The 22706-nt window shown below is 51.9% G+C and overlaps 2 protein-coding genes across 5 annotated transcripts in view; one reads left to right on the top strand and one right to left on the bottom strand.

Moving 5' to 3' along the window:
- Positions 1 to 582, top strand: part of LOC131194145 (fucolectin-like) — a 2941-nt gene extending 2359 nt beyond the window's left edge. Inside the window, 1 exon segment of the mRNA XM_058174802.1 lies at positions 441 to 582. Within this exon segment, the coding sequence (XP_058030785.1) occupies positions 441 to 582 (142 nt within the window).
- On the bottom strand, positions 5 to 22706 carry LOC131196364 (casein kinase II subunit alpha-like). Of its 4 annotated transcripts, XM_058179115.1 has the most exons (15): positions 22537 to 22706; positions 20299 to 20559; positions 19735 to 19827; positions 14074 to 14209; positions 11648 to 11759; positions 9955 to 10056; positions 9677 to 9727; positions 8858 to 8917; positions 7781 to 7864; positions 6677 to 6787; positions 5491 to 5592; positions 4999 to 5099; positions 4745 to 4893; positions 4351 to 4440; positions 5 to 3773 (listed from the first exon to the last, which is right to left on the bottom strand). In XM_058179115.1, exons 4-15 carry the CDS (start codon positions 14172 to 14174, stop codon positions 3658 to 3660), a joined length of 1179 nt encoding a protein of 392 aa, XP_058035098.1. In that variant the 5' UTR covers positions 14175 to 14209; positions 19735 to 19827; positions 20299 to 20559; positions 22537 to 22706; the 3' UTR covers positions 5 to 3657. The 4 variants fall into 4 exon arrangements, with proteins under 4 accessions (XP_058035098.1, XP_058035097.1, XP_058035095.1 ...); XM_058179114.1 differs by lacking the exon at positions 19735 to 19827 and having other exon boundaries at positions 20197 to 20559; XM_058179112.1 differs by lacking the exon at positions 19735 to 19827 and having other exon boundaries at positions 22537 to 22705.

The following is a 22706-nucleotide window of genomic DNA, read 5'->3' as shown; positions in this document are numbered from 1 at the left end:
TCTGTTACAAAACTCAAATTTTTTATAATCGTGTTTAGAGCAGTTTACATTAAGTTTAAAGCACAGCTGTTCACACATTACATTATGGCTAAAACTACAAAAGTCATTTACAGGTAAAACATTACTATGTACAATTTTATATGCAATATCTAAATCGCCTAAAAGTAGGAGATAAATAAAAATTATAATAAAACTAATAAAATCACCATAATATGGGGCCAGACTTGCAACGGGTTAGATGTTATAGTTCGATATCTAAGGAAGCCTCTTCTGCTGGGGCTGCCCCGAGTTCATCCAAGGGGCCTTGAAATGTCCCGAGGAGACATTTCCCAACTAGACGTGTAACCGTTTGTAGGAACACATTAACTGCTCTTCTGATCCGCTCTTTCTGAACCATGACAAACCATGGGAGGGGTTCCTCCGTTTTCTCCTTCCAACAGCTGTGGGACCATCACCGATACCCGCCTGGGCTCCATCAGCACCATCTCCTGCAACGGTCAAGTGGGACACTACATCACCGTCACCGTCCACACGGTATCCCTGGCCCTGTGCGAGGTGGAGGGTTCCAGGAACAGGGTGTGAAGCCAGGCCCCAGGCGCCTCGGGACATAACTCAATCAATCTCGATTCTCTTGAATAAATTTACTTTGAGCGCCTCTTTTGTTTCTGGGATTGGTTTCTAAGATACAAAGGCAAAGAGGATCAGACCACAAGAGAAGGCAAGGGCTACATCTTCCAAGATCTGTCTGGTGTTGCGGTCTTAGATCAAGCACTCTAAAAAAATCCTCTTATAGGTCCAAGGCACCCGAAGGCAAGACAAGAAGCAATGGATGGAAACCAATCAAGTCAGAACAATTAACCAGGGGAGCAGTCTGCCACCAGAAGTTGTGGGTGCTCCAACACTGGAGGTTTTTATGATATCGGAAAACCGTTTGTCTGAAATGATGTAAGGTCTCCTGCCTAAGCAAGGGGGTTGAACTAGAAGGCCCCCAAGATCTCTTCCAATTCTGTTATAAATACATCAGTGACAAGACTCGGCCACCCAGAGAACCGGCTTCAAACAGGATTTTTAAAAACATTTTCTAGTGGTTTGGTTAGAATAAGATTCCCGGCTGAGTTTTTATTCAAAGGGGGCCACACAAAGGGGATCAGCTACCCATAACTTGAGCCTCATCAAAGCACAGTTGACGAAACACCTTCTGGAGGTTTTCCGTGAAACAGAAAAAAAAAATGTAATCAGGATAGACGGGTTTGATTAAATCTTTTTTTAAAAAAAGACGCAAAAAAGTGAAAGGTGTATCATAGCCACAGAACAAGAGGTCAGTTAAAGGTTTACATCGCAAGTGATTTCTTCATATTTCTTTTTTCTTCCTTTTCTTTCTGCATTTTAGGCTTTGTTCTCTTTATCTGGTGAAGGACAGCAAAAGGAACTGGGCATAGTTAGCCTGCAAGAGATATTCGGTTATAGGACAGCCATCTTCAGATATCGAAAAGATTGTGCTAGAGGAAGGAACAAACTTTGCCACCTCAAAAGAACATGATCAGAAACAAGGAAGTCGATTCAGGGGAGGGATCCGTGTTACTCTCTGAACCGGAATGTTGTCTTGAAGACATTTCATTGCCCCACATAGTAACATCATCAGCATTGGAAGGGAGTGGAATTTGTGGAGGGAGGGAGGGAGGGAAGAAAGGCTGTGTGGGTCCTTGGTGCTCTCGGAGTTTGGTTGTTTTCTCGAAGACGTTTCATTACCCAAAGTTGTAACATCATCAGTGCTAGTGGCTCTGCCAGAGAACTTCCCACACAGACACCAGCCAGCTGTCTCTCCAAAAGGCCTGGGCAGCTTCTGCACTGAGCAACACCCTGGAGCGAAGAGCTCCCCTTCCAGGCGCAGGATAGGAGGTTTCGTTAAAACATTCCCCGCAGTAAGCCAGGCCATCCCTCGAACCAAGGACCGGGGAAGTGGGAGCCACGAACCACATCCAAGCAGGAGCGAGAGAGCGGGGTCTGCTGGGAGTCCTTTTCCAATGACCCAACACCGTTTAGCTTTTGTTCCACGAAGGAAGAGCAGCGGCTTACAGGTCAGTAAATGCTCTGACTGGTTATGTGAGAGGCTCAGGGATCGGCTTTGTGAACTGGCCAACGACTGTATGAATTAAGCCCCAGAGGGGGTCTCCATTTACATCTGCCACATCCAAAGCCCGACAGCACGCAGGGAGGATGCCCTAAAACCAGGGGTCTCCAACCTTGGCAACTTTAGGACTTGTGGACTTCAACTCCCAGAATTCCTCAGCCAGCGAAGTCTGGGAGTTGAAGCCCACCAGTCGTAAAATTGCCAAGGTTGGAGACCCCTGCCCTAGACCACCCGAGGCAGGAAGCGATGAGAGAGCTTTTCAGTTACGGGGCTCTGCAGACCTCCCTCCTCGCCCCTTCTCTGTCTTCGGATCCATGTCCAGTGGTTTCTATCCTGATCCCTCTAGCTGACTACGAGACAAACCACGGAAACCGTGGGCTCAATTGCGATTGTAAGATGAGGACCAAGTGTTTGCAGACTGAAGGAACTCACCGCTGCGTCCCACTCCTGACAGGGGCAGACTCCAGATTTGCTGCCAAGACAACCTGAGGGGGTCCGTCTTGCTCCCCAAGTTCACAACCTCCTGAGCTGCAGGGTTGGCACCCCAAGGAATCCCCCCTCCATGGCCCCAGCTTCCAACTGAAAGACGGGAAAGGGGCCATCGCCTACCCTTCCTCCCCAGCCCTCAAGTGTGGGAAGGGCTCAGGCCGCCCCACCTGCCCTGCAGAAGGTCGCCCAAGCGCTCCCTGGAAATCACCGGAGTGAAAAAAGGAACCTTCCTTCCCTGGGCCCAACCCACAGGAACCAAAGACCAGGCCTGGAAGCAGAGAGGAGGGCAAAATTCCGGAATGCGTGTGTTCCATTTCTAGTGCTGGTCTCTTGACCCCACCACCCAAAAAGCCTCAAAGCATCCACCTCTGTCTGCTACGGTAGAAGTCCCCACCCTTGGTCACTTTAAGGCTGGTGGACTTCCACTCCCAGAATCCCCCAGCCACAGTGGTGCTGGAAGCTTCCATGGCTGGCTGGGGAATTCTGGGAGCTGAACACCCCACCCCCCACCTTAAAAGTGGCCAGGGTCGGTCCCCCCTGCATTCTGGCATCACCTCCCTCCGGAAGAAGCAGGGCCCAACACCTGCCCCTTTTAGGGACATAGAAAATAAATTTTATTCTCCGTTCAGGTGTCTACACTGTAGTTGCATCACTAACCACGACCCTCATGGGAAGAATGCAGCTGACGGGACTCGACACAAACCACCCCAGAGGAGAAGAAGAAGCCTCTGCCTGGAATCAGAGTCTGCCTTTGTGGCCCCACTGAGGAGAGGAGGCGGAAGAGCAGCAGTAGCAGCAGCAGCAGCAGCCGGAACGTGGCTCCTCGACATACTCAACAGAAACAAACAAACAAAAGAATGTGGGATCCAGACGCGGGACTCTTCCGCCTGCCACGCCTGGCTGTCCTCCTGCCCGCCCTGGGCGTCGGTAGCGCCATGCAGAGGCGGGCAGGTGAGGTGAGGAGGAGGAGGAGGAGGAGGAGAGGGGCACGGCTGAGGCCTCGGCGGTGCTCAAAGCCGGAGGTGGCTTTCTGGTGGTCAGGGCTGAGCTCCGGCGGCAGCGGGGACTGGCGATCCCAGCGCATTCGGAGAGGCGATGACGGGGGAGGCGGCCAAGCTGCCCATCGGCTGGGAGGCTGACATGGAGGCGATTCCTGCATGGGAGAAAAGGAAGGTAACATGAGGGGCTGCCCCAAAGAAGAATTGGGGGGTCAACCTGTCCTCTGAAGCCCCTGAGGGTAGGACAAGAAGCAATGGGTGGAAACTCATCAAGGAGAGAAGCAACCTGGAACTAAGGAGGAAGTTCCTGACAGGGAGAACAATTAACCAGTGGAACAGCTTGCCACCAGAAGTTGTAAATGCTCCAACACTGGAGCTTTTTAAGAAGAGACTGGGCAGCCATTTGCCTGAGCAGGGGGTTGGACTAGAAGACCTCCAAGGACCCTCCCAACAGTGTTATTCTCTTAAGATCCAGCAGCAACTCTCCCTCCCTCAGGCTGGAGAGGAAGTAGCTGGACAGCCAACTGTCTCCTGCTTGAGCAGGGGGCTGGACTAGAAGACCTCCAAGGTCCCATCCAGCTCTATTCTGATGAAGGAGGAAAGAAGGGGTGAAGGATGTTGCCTGGGAAGCCAAGATTTCATCCAAGCTCCTCCTGGATGAACGCCACATGGGAGCCAAACCACCCGGCACTCCCCCCTCCCCCTTCACCCAGCTCCAGCCCAGATGACTACCTGCCAACATGCTGGAGGAGCTGACAGGTGTGTTAGACGAGGAGAGGACAGTGGAGGAGGCCAGCCTGGCTGGGTCCTTCACAATCGGATCTGTGCAGAGAGAGAGAGAGAGGGAGGGACGGGGGGTGGGAGGGAGAAGCAGCGGTCATACATGGGGATGGATGGCTCCCTGGACCCCTGCCTGCTCAGCACCCAGTAGGGGGCAGCCGAGTCCGGAGGGATTCAGGTGGGAGGGCAGGAGCAGCAGGAGAGAAAAGGGCTGGACGGAGGTGCCTGGCCCCTCCCAGAAGCCTCTGCAGGAGGGGGAGTCAGGCGACTGAGCTCGGCCTGCAGAGGCCCCCCAGTCCAAGGGGCTTGAGGTACGCGGGGGAACCCAGCCGAGGCTGCTACCCACAGAAGTAGGGGTGCTCCATGGCCTCGCGGGCCGTCAGCCGCGTCTGGTGGTCGTAGCGCAGGAGCTTGTCCAGGAAGTCCAGAGCCTCGGTGCTCACCAAGTGCTGGTTCTCGCTGTGCACAAAGCGCTCCCATCGCTTGCGGGAATGCCTGCCCCAGAGGGAAAGGGGGAGAGAGTCCCAGAGCGGTTCTTCACACACACACCCGAGGCCCACCAAAGGGAGAGGTGCCCGGGAGGGGTCCCCGCTCACCCACCTGCCCAGGATGTCGTTGAAGCGGGGGTCCAGTTCCACGTTGTACTTGTCGATATAGTCGTAGAGATCCTCGGTGCCCAACACCTTGGCGATCCGCACCAGCTGGAGAAGGAGCAGAAGGGGGTCACTCAGCCAGCGCCCGAAAGGTGCTTTTACCAAACGGCAACTGGACTTGGAAACATTTTCCTTCTGATCCAAGAGCTCCAGAACTGAAAAAGCTTCTTGCATGAGAAGCAAAACATTTTCAAAAACAGAAGAAGAAGAAACCACACATGGTTTCCAGTTGCCTTCTGGAAAAAGGAAGGCCTGGAGATGGGACTCCAGCAGCACCTGTTTCTGTGCACGTTCAAGGCCTCCCCCTCCCCAATTCCAACTGGGAATTCCCGTACACGGGACTGTGAAGGCGGGAGGGAGCAGGGCATTCTGGGGGATGAGCAGGAAGCCAAGGCCAGAGAAGAGAGGCTGGCGCCAGCCCTGACAGAGGGGACTTCACCTGGTCGTAGTTGTCGTGGCCATGGAAGAAAGGCTCCTTACGGAAGACCATGCTGGCCAACATGCAGCCCAGGCTCCACATGTCCAGGCTGTAGTCATACATCTGTAGGAGAGAGCAGGGCGATGGGGGTCCATGAGGCAGCATCAGGACAGGCAGAGACCCAAAGGCTTCCCCCCTTCAGCAGCCCAGGCAGAGGACGAGGGACACGAAACCTTCAGGGAGCTCTCATACACACACACACACACAAACAACACCATCTGTGGTGCCCTCTTGGCCCTCCCTGGAGACTCGGGGGGCCTAGTTTACTCTCACCAGTCCTGCCAGGAAGTTCTTCTTGCAAATATGGAAAAAGGACCTGTGACCCTCCAGACTCTGGAAGGAAGGTCCTTCTGCCACCAAAGCAGCTCCTGCTGAGAGTTCCTTCTTTGCAAGAGATTCAGGCCTATTGGATTACTCTTCCCATAGAAGAATAACAGAGCTGGAAGGGACCTTGGAGGTCTTCTAGTCCAACCCTCTGCTCAAGCAGGAGACCCTATTCCAGCCCAGACAAATGGCTGCCCGGTCTCTTCTTGAAAACCTCCGGTGATGGAGCACCCACAACTTCTGGTGGCAAGTGGTTTCACTCATTCATTGTTCTCACTGTTAATTCCAGGTTGCTTCTCTCCTTGATTAGTTTCCATCCATTGCTTCTTGTCCTGCCTTCGGGTCCTTTGGCAAATAGGCTGACCCTCCCTCCTTGTCTTTGTAGGAGCCCCTGAGATATTGGAAGACGGCTATCACCTCACCCCCAGTCCTTTTCATTAAACTGGACATACCCAGTCCCTGCAACCCTTCGTCATGTATTTTAGCCTCCAGCCCCCTAACCCTCTTGGTTGTTCTTCTCTGCACTCTTTCTACAGTCTCCACATCTTCTTTGTAGTATGGTGACCAAAACCTGATGCAGTATTCTAAGGTGCTTCCCAGGGCATCATAAAGTGGCACTAACACTTCTTGGGCCCAGAGGTGGCCCCGTGGCTCAAGATTTCTCCTAACCCTCAGACGGACTGGAAGAATTGGGAAGGACAGGCCGAAGACAGAAGAGCAGGCTAAGGCTTTGTCCTCTGCTCGGGAAGGGGCAAAGTTCCACCCCGATTCCTCTCCCACCCCCACCCCACAGGCAGACCCCATTTGGAGTTTGCCGGTTTACCTGGTAATCCACCAAAAGCTCCGGTCCCTTGAAGTACCGGGAAGCCACTCTGACATTGTACTCTTGTCCCGGGTGGTAGAATTCTGCCAGTCCCCAGTCGATCAGGCGCAGCTGCAGCAGATGGTGGAATTAGGAGGGAGGAGTTGAAAATAAATAAACAAGTTTCTGGGCCCGGACTCCAATTGTCAATTCCCTCCCACCCCCAATTTGGTGACTTTTTTTATTATTCATTTATAAGCGAAAGGGGGAAAAAAGGGAAATCGAAAGAGATAAAAAGAAAAACCAAAATACACCTTTGAAAATCTGGAAAGGGGAGGGGGGAGAAAGGAGAGGGAGGGAGGGAGGGAGAAAGGACTCCGAGGAACAGGTGCAGCCAGAAAAACCAGGGACACCCAGAACGGGAGACAAAGGGTTGAGAAAAATGAAGGGGGAAAAACGCCCAACATCTGGAAGGAGACGGGTGGTCCAGGACTGGAAAGCAGGGAGCTAAATTGGCAAGACTTGGGCTCACTTTGGGGGACAGACAAGTGAGGGAACGCTCTACACACACACACACACACACACACACACAAGCAAAGAACAGGAGACTCCAACCTTGGCCACTTAAAGACTGGTGGATTTCGACCCCCAGCGTGTGCTGGCTGGGGAATTCTGGGAGTTGAAGTCGACCAGTCTTAAAGTGGCCAGGGTTGGAGACTCCTGTGGTAGACCACCCACAGGAGGGCTGGGCAGTCTGAAGATGCAGGAGCAGGCCAAGGGGTGAAGCTATCAAGGCCACAGAGTCCCAAAGCTGAAGAAGCTTCTTGGATGAGAAGCAAAATGTCTTCAGAGAAAAGCCAGAAAGTCCAGTTGCCTCTTGGAAAAGCCCCTTTGGGACAGCCGTGACCTGGATGACGGAGAACCTCCAGAGACAAGGCCACAAAGCTGGTCTGCCCCACGAACTGCTCTCTTATTGGGGGCTTCCCTTTTGACCCGGCAGGCCAAATGCCGCCCCAGGCGAGGCAGCGGGAGAGACCAGGGCCTGCTGGCCATCAGGTTGCGCTCTGGTCTTCCAGAGTGGTCCATGCACTCTTTGGACCTCATCCTCAAAGTCAAGGGGCTCACCTTCCGGTGCTCATGGTCGATCATCACATTGTGTGGCTTGACGTCCCGGTGCATGACCCCCATGCTGTGGCAGTAATCCAGAGCCTGTGAGGGAGGAGAGAGCGGGTGGGTAGAGGAGGAGACCCCCCCCCCAAGTCGGCACCAGCCCCAGGACCCCCAAAGGCAACCCAAGGCCTGCATCTTAAGCCCCTGAGACTTTTCATAGCACTGGGGGGACCCAACCCAATCTGCAAAGCATTCTGATGGCTGCAGGTAGATGACATCTTCAACGCAGAATGTAGATGACATCTTCAACGCAGCACAAGCAACTAAATACCAGCTGCACAAGGGAAACCTGCATTTGTCTGTGTGTATGTGTGTGAGTGTATGTGTGTGTGTGAGTGAGTGTGTGTGTGTGTGTGTAAAGTACAAGTGGTAAAATCAAGCTTCTAGAGTAGCTCCATCTTAGCCAAACTACATGACTGGCCAGGGAAAGTTAGAAAGAAAGGGAAAGCGAAGGGAAGGGAAAACCCCTGAGCCTCTAGGGCAGGAGTGGGCAACCCCGGCCCTTTTATGACTTGTGGACTTCAACTCCCAGAATTCCTGAGCTGAAGCCCACGAGTCACACAAGGACCTTGGCTCCCCACTCCTGCTCGAGGGATGGAGCTAACTTACCCAACCACAGAGCTGCCTGGGATTAGCTTTTTGCACAAGGACTGGCCTGTCCCTTTGCCCCCGTTAGCCCCACTGCAAAGACAGCTCACATGTTGCAAGCACCCCAAGCTGGCTTATAAAGTTGGCTCATCCCACGGTGGCAGCTCTGCCGAGCCTGTTCCAGATCCGCTGCCATTTAGCTGGCACTGCCAAGGGCTGAACACCAGACCTGAAGGAGCCTTTGCTCTCCCGGCCTCTTTGTGGCTGCAGCAGGAGGCACAGAAAAGCCCCCCCCCATTCCTTCCCCGAAGACAATCTTGTACTCCCGATCTAAAGATCTGGACTGCCCAGGTAGGAAAGGCCAGCTTCCTCCTCCCCCACCCTCACTCTCTCCTGCACCCCAAGAGGAGACTTTGCCAGAGTCGGCCACCTGCAAAATCTTACCTTCAAGATTTCATACATGTAGAATCGAATATCAAAATCTGAAAGTGTCTGATACAATTGCTGTAGGGCAGAAGAGGCGAACGGCAGTTAGTAAAACATCCCCTGGGCTCCTTTTCAAAGCAAGGCTATGCAAAGACCCACCGAGTACGAAAACTGGGCCAGAAGTTCTCCCTACAACCATCCGGGACGATTTTAGGACCGCTTCTAGGAGGTTTTTGCACCTGCAAAGCTCTAACCTGGAGGACTTTCCCACATCGGCCCTGCTCTCATCATGCTGTGGGACAGAAACCATAGACTCCAAGGGCCAGAAGGGACCTTGGAGGTGTAGAAATCACCAAGAGGAAATCACCAAGAGGCCTGCTTTGGTTTACTGGGGCGTTTCCCCTCCCTGGGAACTCAGAATCTGCAAGGGATGTTGTGCCCTTCTGCTAATGGCACCGTTTCTCTCCCGCTGGCCTCCTGCCCAGGGCTGCCTCCTCTCCTTGGGTGGGGGTGGGAGGGGTCGTCCCTTCCCTTGCTCTGCTCTCCCTCCACCACTGTCCAGCCCCGAGACTCAATGAGGAAACTGGACGAGAAAAAGGAAAGTTTGGGAGTGAAATTTGAGCCAGCTCAAGGACTCCTGCAGTCTTTCCTCCCAGTTCAGGAAACCATTAAGCAGCAGAACCGGCTCCAAGAGGGCTCCAAGCTACCTTGGCAATCTTAGGAGGTCTGGACTTCAATTCCCAGCATTCCCCAGCGTAACACAGCTGAAGTCCAGTCTTAGTCCAGTCCCCTTGGCCAAGATCCAAAGACATGCCCACTCACTCATCATTTCCTCACCTTAAAATCTGTGTTGTTGACATGTTCAAAAACCAGGGCGGGTGTCCGAGACTGCAGGGCCAGACGGTCCGGAGGTGGAGGGGAAAGAGCAGATGGGGGGGGGAAAGGCAAAAAGAGGTTTAAAATAAATCTTCCCTTCTTCCTTTTTTCTTAATTTGGGTAATCATGATTCTTCTATGCAAATGTTTCGCTTAGCAGCAGAAATGTTAGGCTCAATTGATGCCGTAAGTTGAGGACTACCTGTAGTAGGGACAAGCCCAGCAAGCCTCTCCCCTTACCACGGGGTCCTTGACGATGTCTAGAAGGTTGATGATGTTGGGGCCACCTCGGAGGTTTTCCAGGATCTTAATTTCACGCTTTATTTTCTTCTTTTTTACTGGCTGAAAGAAAAGAAACACCGGCGGTTACTGCTCGGCTTCGAGGGGGGGTGGGGGGCTCTGCCCAAAATGGCCGCCTGTCAGACCGCCAACCCCCCCACCCCACCCCCCCTGTGGCTCAATTCAGACATTACAGCCCAGGAACTGAGGGGCTGCTTCTCTGCTTCCCCTCCTCAGCCGCCCCTCCCACCCAGGGAAGCAGCTCTGCAGCCCTGGAACAAACAAACAAACCCACATTGCACAGAGTTCAAAGCATTGCAGATCTGTTTGTTTATCTGGCAAATTTGCATGGCGCCCATCTGACACTGGGCAGCATGCAATTAAACCTGCTATTGTAAGCCTCCTCCAAAACCCATTGAAAACCATTTAAACAAGACCACAAGCAGGAAAATGTTATACAGCATAGAGCTGACAGGCAGGCTCCCTGTTAGCAGCAGATTCCCTAGGCTGGTTAAAACTTTCACTCACACCCAGTAACTTTCCATTCTCCAATTTCTTCTTAAAAACTTCCACCTTGTGAATGCTCCAACCCTGGAAGTTTTTAAGAAGAGACCAGACAACCATTTGTCTGAAATGGTATAGGGTTTCCTGCCTGAGCAGGGGGTTGGACTAGAACAGCGGTCACCAACTTGTGGTCCATGAGAAAATTTTGGTGGTCAGCAGAAAAATTATTTGCATTTTTTATATTGCACTAAATCAGGAGTCCTTAAACTACGGTCCATAGGACAGATACATGCAATGAACATCTGTGTTGCTGGAGAGGGACTCCCCCTTCAGGGTCTTCTTGTGTGGGTCAGAGGAGGGGTAGAAATTCTGACTTGGGGTCTGCTTCAGCCTCCTGGTGGGGGCTTTGGGCAAAGGCTGGAGGGAAATGCCGCTGGTGGCAAAGAGCTGGAGGGCCTCGTTCCAGTGGGACTGCCTCATGGCCTGGAACTGGCTGACCATCTCAGCCTGCTGAGCCTCCAGGCACCGGTACCTGGCCTTGCACTCCTGCAGGTCTTCCCTCTGCTTGGAAAACCTATGCTCCTAGTCCTCGGTGAGATGCTTCTGCTGAGCCTTCTTTCTCGGTCAGATCCAATTTGAACTGAGCCAGCTATTTTGCCAACTCTTTCTCATGGTGGCTGCTTAGCTCCAACAACTGCTTCCTGTTGGGGCCCTAAGGAGCCCGGGAGGGCAGGAGGAGTGGGTGGGAGGGGAGGGGCGAGTAGAAGCTGGTGAGGAGCCCCTCAATGTGGGTGACATTGAATTGGCCATGCCCACCAGTCACATGACCACCTAGCCACGCCTATCCAGCCGGTCATTAGGCAGATCGTATTAGTGGACCGCAGGATTTAAAATTATGAATTTAGTGGTCCCTGAGGTCCGAAAGGTTGGGTACCCCTGGACTAGAAGACCTCCAAGGTCCCTTCCAACTCTGTTATTCCGTTCTGTTCTTTGTAGAAGTGCTGTTATGATCAGCCCCATTGGGGAGTGAAGGTGAGGGTTAGGGTGAATTGAACCCTGGATCCCCCCCCCGCCCCCCGCGCGGCATGGGTGAAGGAGGGGCGTCCCGCACTGGAAGACACCCCGACCCCCAAGAGGCCGACTGACGCACCTTAAGGATTTTCACCACCACTTTCTCATTGTTCGTGATGTTGATGGCTTCAAAGACTTCGCTGTACTTGCCACGACCGAGTTTCCGCACGAGCTGGTAGTCGTCTTGGTTACTGTGGAAATCAAAGGCAAGAGAAGAAAGTTAAGCCGCCAGAGGCTCCCTGGCACGGCTGGCCCCTTGCCCCAGAGCTGGCCCCTGTGGGCAGAGCCTGCCTTCTTCTTTTTATTTTTAGCAACTTTTCTTGGCTGCTCCGTCCCAGCCCTCTTCGCTTCCTTTTCCAGTTGCCTTTGGCATTAGTCTCCCTCTAGGCCTTTAGAGTGGAATTTAAGGTGCCCTGATTATATCCACAAGACCCCGATGAGCTACATGCATCTGAAAAAGAACAAGGGAGAGTCCCTGGTGCTCTCTGGGCTTGGCTGTTTTCAAGCAGACGTTTCATCACCCAACTAGGGAACATCATCAGTGCTAGAAAGGAGAGGGGTTTGCAGAGAGGGGGAAGAGGGAAGAAGGGGAGGGCTGTGGGTTCCGTGGTGCTCTCTGAGCTTGGTGGTTCTCTTGCAGTTGTTTCATTACCTAACTAGGGCTCATCATCAGTGGTAGAAAGGGGGGGGGGGTTTTGCCTCTCTAACTCTTAACACTTCTACCATAGCACTGAAACTGTTACCTAGCTGGGTTATGAAATATCTGCATTTTATTGCATAAATACAGGTAGTCCTCTACTTACCACCACCTGTTTTGTGACCATTCAAAGTTATGACGGCACTAAAAAAGGGACTTCTGACCATTTTTTCACACTTATCACCACTGCAGAATCTCCTGGTCACATTATCAAAATTCAGAAGTTTGGCAGTTGGCATGTACCTATGACGGCCAGAGTGTCCTGGGGTCATGTGATCCCTTTTTGTGACGTTCTGACAAGCAAAAGCCAATGGAGGGAGCCAGATTTGCTTAACAACTGGGTTACTAACTGAATGACTGCATTGATTTACTTAACAACTGCTGGAGACAAGGCCATAAAATGGAGACAAAACTCCCTGAACAACTCTCCTGCTTAGCGATGGAAATCCTGGGCTCAATTCTGGTCGTAAGTCAAGGACTACCTGTAATGCAATCTTCCCACCCCCCTCTAAATAAAAAGCACTGGAAATGCTGTTAAATGGGCCCCTGGCCAAACTGCAGCAGGTCTTAAGGTAGAGTTCACCAACATTTCTGGCTTTGTGGACCTGTGTGTGTGTGTGTGTGTGTTAGGTTTGTGCAAGTGGCATGCATACACACCTGCCTCCCACGCAAATGGGGGGCACCTGCTTGTCCACTGCTCGTGCAAGTGAGGGTAGGCGTCCCTGCGCATGCTCACTGGCTGTTTCCATAGCTCAGCTGCAAAGCCCTCAGGGCCCACTAGGGGGCCGCAGCCCACAGGGACCCCTGTCTTAAGGAGCGCTGGGTGGCCCTCGCTCTCTGGACTCCGGAGCCCTGGGGCTTCTCGGGGGCTCTATATCCTGACAAGGCCCACCCCCCTCCACTGAACTCCCTGGGGCTCCTTCACACCCACCATGTCTCCTTACCACCACCACCCCGCCGCCACCCCCCGCCCCCCGATCCTGCAGGCTTCTCCGGTCACCCAGGAGCCTTTGCCTGCGTGACCTCCTCTTGCATCGACAAGAAATCCCAAAGGGGCTTTTTCAGGAGGCAACTGGACTTTTTGTTTTTCCTTTTGAAGACATTTCGCTTCTCATCCAAGGAGCTTCTTCATCTCTGACTGGATGGTGGGGAATGGAAGGATTTACACTCCTTGCAAACAGCTGGTCGTTTGCATTCTTTTAGAGGGTCCTTGAGGCCGCCTGAAGGTTGATCTGTATCCTCAGGGTCACCTAAGCAGTGCAAATGGCTGTGGAGAGTTCTTGACGAGATAAGTACAGTGGCCAGGAATTATTTTGAACTGCCTGCGTGCTGGTGAAGATTTGGGGGGGATGGAGGGGGGCAAAGAGTGGACCATTTTAGAGGGCTTCTGATGAAGTCAGCCTGGCCAACTCCCAAACTCAGAATTATGAGGGTTCATCATTCTTAGAAAGAACAGAGTAACTATACTGTCACTCTGAATGTACACTAATCACCATAGATTAAAATGACATTTAGTTGCATGCAGCTCTTACAAGGGTCACCACCTCCAATAGACATAGACAAGGCAAAATAAACACAAAATTCTGTATATGCCCACATGTATCATATGAGACAGAGAAAGGATAGAGTGTAGTTGGGATGTATATCCTTGCCCCTCTGGCCTGCCAACCTTTCGGCCGGTCTGGTAGGCCATGAGAGGCAGGCCAGGCAGGGAAAACCTTTTGCTCCTTCAGGGCTCCACGAGGGGAGGGGGGAGGGGGAAGGAGCAACCGGCCAACCTTCTGCAACACCCACCCACCGTCACCTACCCCCATTCCACCACGTGTGACTCGTAGTCCCAATATTCGCGAGGCCTCTGGGTGTTGACATCCGTGTAGACTCTCGCTCGACTTGGTACCGGGCCCGACATGCTGTCCCAGGGTGACGGTCACAATCAGACTTGCTCTGAAACAAGCAAGGAGATTAATCACCTGCACAAAAAAAATCACAGAACAAAGGAAATCTAGGGGAAAAGACCTAGAAGAGGCTTGATTAACAGGGCAAGCATTAAAACAGTGTTTCTCCATCTGAACAAGTATAACTGTGTGGAATCGAACTCCTAGAATTCCCCAGCCAGTGCAAACCAGTGGCCAGTGACCAGTGAGTCCTTCGGGAGAAGGGCAGTATAAAAATCGAATAAAATAAATAAATAAACAAGCAAAGCCCCACCCACAGGATGCAGGCAGCACACAAAACCAGGCCCCCTGCGGCCCTCTCCGTGGAACCAGTCCCTGGTGCTGGTTCCAAAGTCTTGGGGGCTGCTGCTTTAGTGCATCGAGCTCTGAGATTTCTAGGAAGGAGGGAAGGACCCCTCCCTTCCAAGCTGAGCCCTGGCCAGCCAAGCCTGGCAAAGAGAGGGAAGGTCTGCCTGCTTCCCTCTCTGGTCCCTCTCCTTGGGGGCTCCTCTTCAGAGGAGACCACGCTTGGAGTGCGGCATCCAGTTCTGGTCACCAGAATGTAAAAAAGATGTGGAGACACTGGAAAGAGCACAGAGAAGAGCAACAAAGATGATTAGGGGGCTGGAGGAACTGGGTAGGTCTAGTTTAATGAAGAGAAGAACCGGGGTGACATGAGAGCAGCCTTCCAATATTTGATGGGCTGCCACAAAGAAGAGTTGGGGGTCAACCTATCCTCTGAAGCATCTGAAGGCAGGACAAGAAGCAACGGGTGGAAACTAATCAAGGAGAGAAGCAACCTGGGACTAAGGGGAAACTTCCTGACAGGGAGATCGATCAGCCATAATATTGGCATCAATCATGACAGCCGTGTTCAAGTATTTGAGGGGCTGCCCCAAAGAAAAGGGGATCCATTTATTTTCCAAAGCACCAGAAATCAGGACAAGAAGCAACAGATGCAAACTAATCAAGGGGAGAAGCGACCTAGAACTAAGGAGAAACTTCCTGACAGCTAGAACAATCAACCAGTGGAGCAATTTGCCTGCAGAAGTTGTGGGCAGCCATTTGCCTGAGCAGGGGGTTGGACTAGAAGACCTCCAAGGACCCTCCCAACAGTGTTATTCTGTTAAGATCCAACAGCAACTCTCCCTCCCTCAGGCTGGAGAGGAAGTAGCTCTGCACCTGGCTCCCTTCCCAAGAGGCCTGCAGGGAGCCTGCCTGACCTGAACAGCGGGGCCCAGCATCCAAGGCAGGCAGGCAGACACTCTCCGCCCTGAGTGCCCATTAAGTCAAGAAGAGAAGCTGCCTTGAGGCAATGTGGGGGGGGGGCAGCTGAGCAGCCCTTGCAGAACCCACAACCAGGAAACCCAGCAGGGAGGGAGGGAGGGAGGGAGGGAGGGAGGGAGGGGGGCTTCGGCAGAGCTGCAGCCAGAGAACCAGCCTGCACCGATTCCCAGCCCAGGTCTATGGAGACTCACAGGTCCTGGTTGTCCCAAAGACAACTGGACTATCTTCATTTTTTCCTTGGAAAATGTTTCGCTTCTCTTTCAAAAAGCTTATTTAGTTCTGAAGTTCTTGGGTGAGAAACATTTTCAAACAAAAAAACAAAAGAACCATGGAAGCCTTTGGGAAAAAGCCCCTTTGGGGGTTCCCAGCCCAAAGGAGGTCTAAGAAGGGGGAGGGAGATCACAGCTCTCCCCCAACCCCAGCGTGACCCCTGCCGTGAACAGGGAGATGTTGAGACCATCTCCCCCAGTGTTGCTGGGACTGTGAACTTCCGCACATCTTTTTCTGACCTGAATTCCTGCTGGGCTGTAAGCTCTTGGCAGCTCTGGCCTTCCCCAAAGGGGCCCTCTCCCTCTGACACTCCAATCCATCTTCCCTTCCCAGTTAGTGCATTTAAGGAAAACCATTCCCACCCCCTCCCAATACTTTGAAGAAACAAACCCAACCCAGGGGAAGAGAAGACTGCTGTTGGAGGACTGTTGGGTGGGCCAGAGCAAAGGATGGGGGGAAGAGCCCCTTCTAAGCCCTGCTGTGCCAAGCCGAAGCAGGAGGACCCGCAGGTGTGGCCTGGGCAGCCAGTATCCCAGAGCCTTCGTCATCCTGGAAATAAACCTCTGTTATCCTTTACAAGGGCAAGAGCCCCACCTTAGGGCATCAGGCCTTTGACCTCCACTGAGAGGAGGCTGCAGAAAGCAATACCGGCCAACCCATCCTAAAGAGCTGGAAAGCCAACCCTGGTTTTGCTCGCCTTCCTGTCTCGTGTTTCTTGGATTGTTCACGGGTGTGTGTAGCTGGGCAACTTGCAAAAATGTAGGAGGCCTACATCAACTAAAAAAATAAAATGAAATCACACTGCAACAACGAAGCTGATCAAAAAGAAAGCCGGTGGTTGGGGCATGCCACCTAACCCTCCCCCTGCCAGGAAGAGCTCTGGCCCCAAGGTCTCCCTTTGCCCCAAAAGCCGGACACTGTGACCGTCATAAATGTGAGTCAGTTGCCAAGCATCTGAATGTAAATCACATGACCCATGGGGATGCTGCAATGTTCATAAGTGTGAAAAATGGTCATAGTTCCCTTTTTTTAGTGACTTTTTAAGTCTGAACGGTCAGTAAGTTGGACTGTTGTAAATCGAGGACTATCTGTACTCAACTGCTCTGAAATTCATTGAATTTGGTACTCAACATATTCCAACGAGACAATTTTGTCCAGTTACTCATCATTTGTTGGATACTCGATGCACAAGCTAGCACTTCTCGGTGTCGGCTGCTTTGTGACTCTACATTATTGCTTAAGGGAAAAAATTATTTGGTACTCCTGGTGCCTCCCGCAATCCATTTTACAATGAGCACAGAGGTGCTACTGTAAATTCCTCCATTCCCCACCATTCAGTCAGAACTGAAGAAGCTTCTTGGCTGAGAAGCAAAACATTTTCAAGGAAACAGCAAGAACAGCTGCCTTTTGGGAAAAGCCCCTTTGGGACAGTCAGCCTGTTATCCGCCCCTGGATGTGCAGGCTTGTGACTTCGGGGAGAGGCGAAGGAAGTGCTCGGCCGGTGCAGCTGAAACGCCATTCACCCCTGAGAAACACCAGGACTGCTCAACAGCGGCACAGGATAACTGGGCACGGCCAACTCGCTGTGGGACAGGTCAACAATTCAATTTAAAGATTTAAAATAGTTAAAAATCATTTTAATTTTTGTCATTTACATTTCATTTTGTCCCTTCTTCTCATCCTTTCTTTAATGATTCCATTCCACTATTTCTTCTTTGATATTAGTGTGAACTCTTGTCCCGTGGAGAGTTGGCCATGGCAAGTTGTCATAGACCCGCTCAACATGCACTTCTAACAGCTGGAAATTATCCACAACTCCTCAGATGGACGAGAACCAAAAGAAGCACCTTCTTGGTTGCGGTGATACTCAGTGACACAGCAGTGTCGAAAACTCACTCTACAAACCACTCACAGCCCAGGCCACAGCCGGTGCTCCAGAAAGGAATCTGGCATCTCAAGATTATATTCCATTTGGAAAGCAAGTTCCCAGGAATTCTCACAGGAGAGAAAGCATCAATGTGTGATTGCATGCACACACACAGAGAGATTCAAAGGGCATCAATTTAAAGCACGAACAAAAAGGAAAGAGGAAGAAAACTTCCCACAAACTTTCTTCTAAGTTCCCAAGTTTTCTTTCCTAGGCCAAAATGTAGTATCTGCATTTTGTCAAGTGTGCAACTGCAGAAAGTTAGGAAAACACAACAGCCTACATTGGCATAATAATAGATAACACCTCCTAGCTGCACAGATTAGCGCTTTTGAGTTTATCTACCACAGAGTGATAGGACAGGCTTCAAGGGTACCAATCGGATAAGATTCTGTGCAATTAAATCTAGGCGATACACAATTCCACACGCCTGCGCTTGGTAGCTGCATGTACCTCTACTCTCATACAAACAATACATAATTTGAAAGAAGAGGTTTAGACCATCAAATCCAACCCCATCCTCATTGTAAATTCTAACTTTCAAGGGCTTTCCAGCCTCTAAACCAGTTGGGTCCAACCTTGGCCAATTTAAGACTTGTGGATTTCAACCCCCAGAATTCCCCAGCCAGCTAAGCTAACTGGCCACAGTTGGACATCCTTGCTCTAAACAAATCCGCTCCCAGAGAGTGAAAACTAGTACCAGAATCCTTCCAGATGAAGGGGAGTGGGAGGCTGCAACCCCCGCCCGACCTGATGGGGCAAGAGGTTGGCTTCTGCTGCTCCGAGAACTACCCAGGCAGCAATGAGAGGACAGAGGGGACCCCAGGAAACAGTCAACTTTCTCCTGCGCCTGATTAAAGTCCATCCATTGCAGAGGGAGGGAGGGAGGGAGAGAGGAAGATGGGAATGAGAGGAAGGAAGGAATGAGAGGGAGGGAGGGAGGGAGGGAGGGATACTGATGTTAATTAGTTGGGTAATGAAACTTCTGCATGAAAAAAATCATTTGGTAGTAACTCTAAGAGAAGGAGTACCGTGTTTTCCCGAAAATAAGAGCCTGTCTTATATTTTTTTGAACCCTGAAATAAGCGCTTGGCCTTATTGCCATGCGCTCAAAAGACTGACCGGGCTTATTATCAGGGGAGGTCTCATTTTGGGGGAAACAGGGTATTAGTATTGAATCATCATAAGGACTGGAGACTAAAACCTACGATGAACGGGTGCAGGAACTGGGCATGGCTAGTCTAGTGAAGAACCAGGGGGGGACATCATAGCATCTTCCAATATTTGAGGGGCTGCCACAAAGGGGGGGGGTGTCAAGCTATTCTCCAAAGCACCTGCAGGCCAAACAAGGAATGATGGATGGAAACTGACCAAGGAGAGATTCAACCTGGAAATAAGAAGGAATTTTCTGACACTGAGAAGAATCAGTCAATGGAACAGAAGTTGCCTTCAGAAGTTGTGAGAGCTTCATCACTGGAGACTTTCATCTGTCGGAAATCGTGTAGGGTCTCCTGCTTGGGGGGTGGGTTGGACTAGATGACCTGCAATGTCCCTTCCATCTCTGTTATGCTTTTATGCTTCTATCATCGTAAGGATTATTGAATGCTTATAATAGGGAAGGACGACTACTGGGCTGGCATCAGAGGAGGTTTTAAGTTTGGATTAAAAGTTAACTTTTAACTTTAGATAACTTTGGGAAGGATTGGACTGGGGGGGCAGAATTTGACAGAGGTGCATGAGGGCTGACAACTAGCATGGTTCTAAAAGAGCATCTTCCAAATTTGGCAACTTTAAAGTGTGTGGATTTTAGCACCCTGGCAGAAGAATTTTGAGAGCAGAAGTCCACACATCTTAGATTTGCTAAAATTGAACAACACTGATCTGGAAAACTGTGGCCGCTGAAGATTCATTCTACTTTCACAATGAAGATCCAGAGAAGTTCATTTACAAAACATGTATTTATGGGATACAGGCAGTCCTCGACTTACAACAATTGGTTTTGTGATCGTTCGAATTTGCAACACTGAAAAAAGTGACTTATGACTGCTTACGATCATCGCTGCATCCTCGTGGTCATGTGATCCTCGTGGTCATGTGACCTTCCTATGTATGATGGTTGCAGCATCCAGGGATCATGTGACCTTCTGACAAGCAAAGTCAACAGGGAAGCCAGAATCACTCTGCAACCCTGTTACCAATTTCAGAACCGAAGTGATTGGCTTAATACGCGTGGCAAGAAAGGTCGTAAAACGGGGCAAAACTCAGTCAAGAATTTTCTCGTTTAACAACAGAAATTCTGCACGCAATTGTGGTCCTAAGTCAGGGACTAGCTGTATAAGAGCAAAAACAATAACAGCCCCTTCTCCCTGATGACAACAAGCAATGAGACAAAGCACTTGATGGGCTCTATCCCCACTCTGCGTCATTAAACAGGAAAGCCGCCACCTCCATCATCTCTCTCAAATGTCTCATGCAAATTTAGGGCTCAACTGGGGCCATACGCTGAGGACTACCTGTACAAATGAGTTCACCTCTGCACCCAAACGCGGGTTCCCAAATCTCCTGGAGAAAAGACATGTGACCTCAAGGGAGCCTGCAGCAGCAGCAAAGAGTACCTTGAGCGTGCCCGCTTCAGTGGGTCGCCCCAATGCCACCGGGCGCTGTCCTGCAAGAGGCAGAGCAAGGCACATAGAGCATTCCAGGAGGGGAGGGGGGAGGAAGGGGAGGAAGGGGTGCGAGGCTGGCCACCCGGTGCTCGGAAAGTGTGGCAGGGGTGCTCCCACGCCGTCAGTGGCCGGATTCCATCCGGCACAAGGGAGGCAGAAACAGAGGCAGTTCCGAGGAGCCAGGCATCCGGTTATAGCATCGCCCCGTTCCTGAAAAAGAGAAGGGATAATTTCTGTAATTTTCATATTCTTCCCCAAACGGTTGTTTATCACACCCTGGATGCTCTGTACGAACAGTTACATGGCTATGGTAACAATTTAAAAAATAGAACGCCTCACTCTCAAGTAGCTATTGGCGAATACAAGGTTACAGGAATCCTAAAGATTCTTCTAGATAGGGCCCAAGAGCAAGGTAAATCCAGAAGATTATGAGGACATGAATCTTAGCTACTACATAATTAACAGAACGTTCTTCTGTTGGAAGGGACTCAAAGGTCTTCTAGTCCAACCCCCTGCTCAGGAAGGAGATCCTATTCCATTCCAGACAAATGGCTGCCCAGTCTCTTCTTAAAACCTCCAGTGAAGGAGCACCCATAACTTCTGGAGGCAGGCTGTTCCATTGGTTAATTGTTCTGTTAGGATATTTCTAATATTAGGTTGCTTCTCTCCTGGATGAGTTTTCATCCGTTGCTTCTTCTCCTGCCTTCGGGTGCTTTGGAGAAGAGGGAGACCCCCTCCCTGTTCTTTGGGGCAGTCCCTCAGATATTGGAAGACTGCTATGTCACCCCCAGTCCTTTCCACTAAGGTACAGAGAGAACATACAAAGGTACCAGGTCAATCTAGATCACGGATGTCCAACCTTGGCACCATTAAGATCTGTGGACTTCAGCTCCCAGAATCCCCCAGCTCCACAGGTCTTAAAAGATGCCAAAGTTACACATCCCTGATATGATGTTTACAAAGCCAACTGCTTACAAAAGAAAATAGCCCTGGATTTTTCAGGAAGGAGAGAAAAGAGAGGGAGGGAGGGAGGGAAGAAGAAAAGGAAAGAAAGAAAAGGAAAGAAGGAAGGAAGGCAGGAAGGCAGACTGTGGGGTCCTTGATGCTCTCTGAGCTTGGCTGCTTTCTTGCAGATGTTTCATGACGCAACCAGATACCATCATCTGTGCTAGGAGGAAGGAGGATTTGCATTTTCTACCACTGACGATGTTATCCAGCTCAGGTAATGAAACATCTGCAAGAAAACAACCAGGCTCAGAGAGCACTAAGGCGAGGAAGGGAAAGAAAGAAAGGAAGGAAGGAAGGAAGGAGACATCATTGATGATGTTACCTAGTTGGGTCATGAAATGTCCCTCAGTCCAGGAGGCGCCTGAACTGAAGCAGCCCAATTTTTAAGCAAACAAGTGAACTGAAACTCTGTTGGTGGTTTAGGGATCTGGAGAGGGGCCTTAACAGGAGCCACACAACCCAACAACACTCCAGACACAACCAAGGGAAGCCAATGAGGACTTGGCACCTGGGCAAACCAGGGCATTCCAGTGGGCACAGAGCCGAAGCAGGGAGCAGCCACCCACCTTTTTGCCTGGGAAACAGCTTGGGGGGTGTGTGTCAGGAAATTGGGCTGATTCGAGGTGGGGGTCCCCCCTCCCCTTCTCCTCACCCCCAAAGCTGAATGTGGGGGAAAGGAAGGGTCCCCTAAGGCCTGATGCCCATGGGGAGGGGAGGGGCTGCTGGAGGGGCCAGTCCTCCCCTGGGACCCATGGGGGGAGGGGGGAACAAGGCCAGAAAGCTCTGCTCTGCCCCCACAACCAGAGACCCGACCCCATAGGCCGGGGACCCCCCCCCTCCTCCTCCCCTTTCGAGGCTTTATTGGGGACCCTTTACTGGATGGGGGGGCGTGAGAACAGCGCCACAAAGCCCCCGGGGATTGCTACGGGGGGTGCAGGCCGGGGGTCTCGCCCCCCCGCCCAAAGAGCCCCTCTGCAGGGGAGCCTTCCCTGACTCACCCCCGAAAAGGCCTCCCAGCCTCCAAGTCCGAGGGCGGCTCCCCTGGACCGCCCTTCCCCAAGCGGCGCCCGCATCCCGGCCCATCGCTGCGGGGAGGCGCCCTCGGGAGAGACTCCGCCCCCGCGGGCCCCGCCCGCCGCCACTCCCGGCCCCCCCCCGCCCTCCGAGGCCCCTCCTTACCTCGCCGGGCCGCGCGGGAGGCGGCGACGAGGACGGGGGGGGAGGGGAGCGGGCGGGTCTCTCCCGGGTCCGCTCCTGGGGGAGGGGGCGGCCTCTCTCAGCCCGCCGCGGGGGGAGACAAGATGGCGGCGGCGGCGGCGGCAGAAGCGCGAGCGAGCGGGAGCGGCAGG

The sequence above is a fragment of the Ahaetulla prasina genome, chromosome 3 (genome assembly GCF_028640845.1).
Source record: "Ahaetulla prasina isolate Xishuangbanna chromosome 3, ASM2864084v1, whole genome shotgun sequence".
In the NCBI taxonomy this organism is placed as follows: domain Eukaryota; kingdom Metazoa; phylum Chordata; class Lepidosauria; order Squamata; family Colubridae; genus Ahaetulla; species Ahaetulla prasina.
The sequence above is the reverse complement of the archived record's forward strand: the minus strand, read 5'-3'. Positions and strand labels throughout refer to the sequence as shown.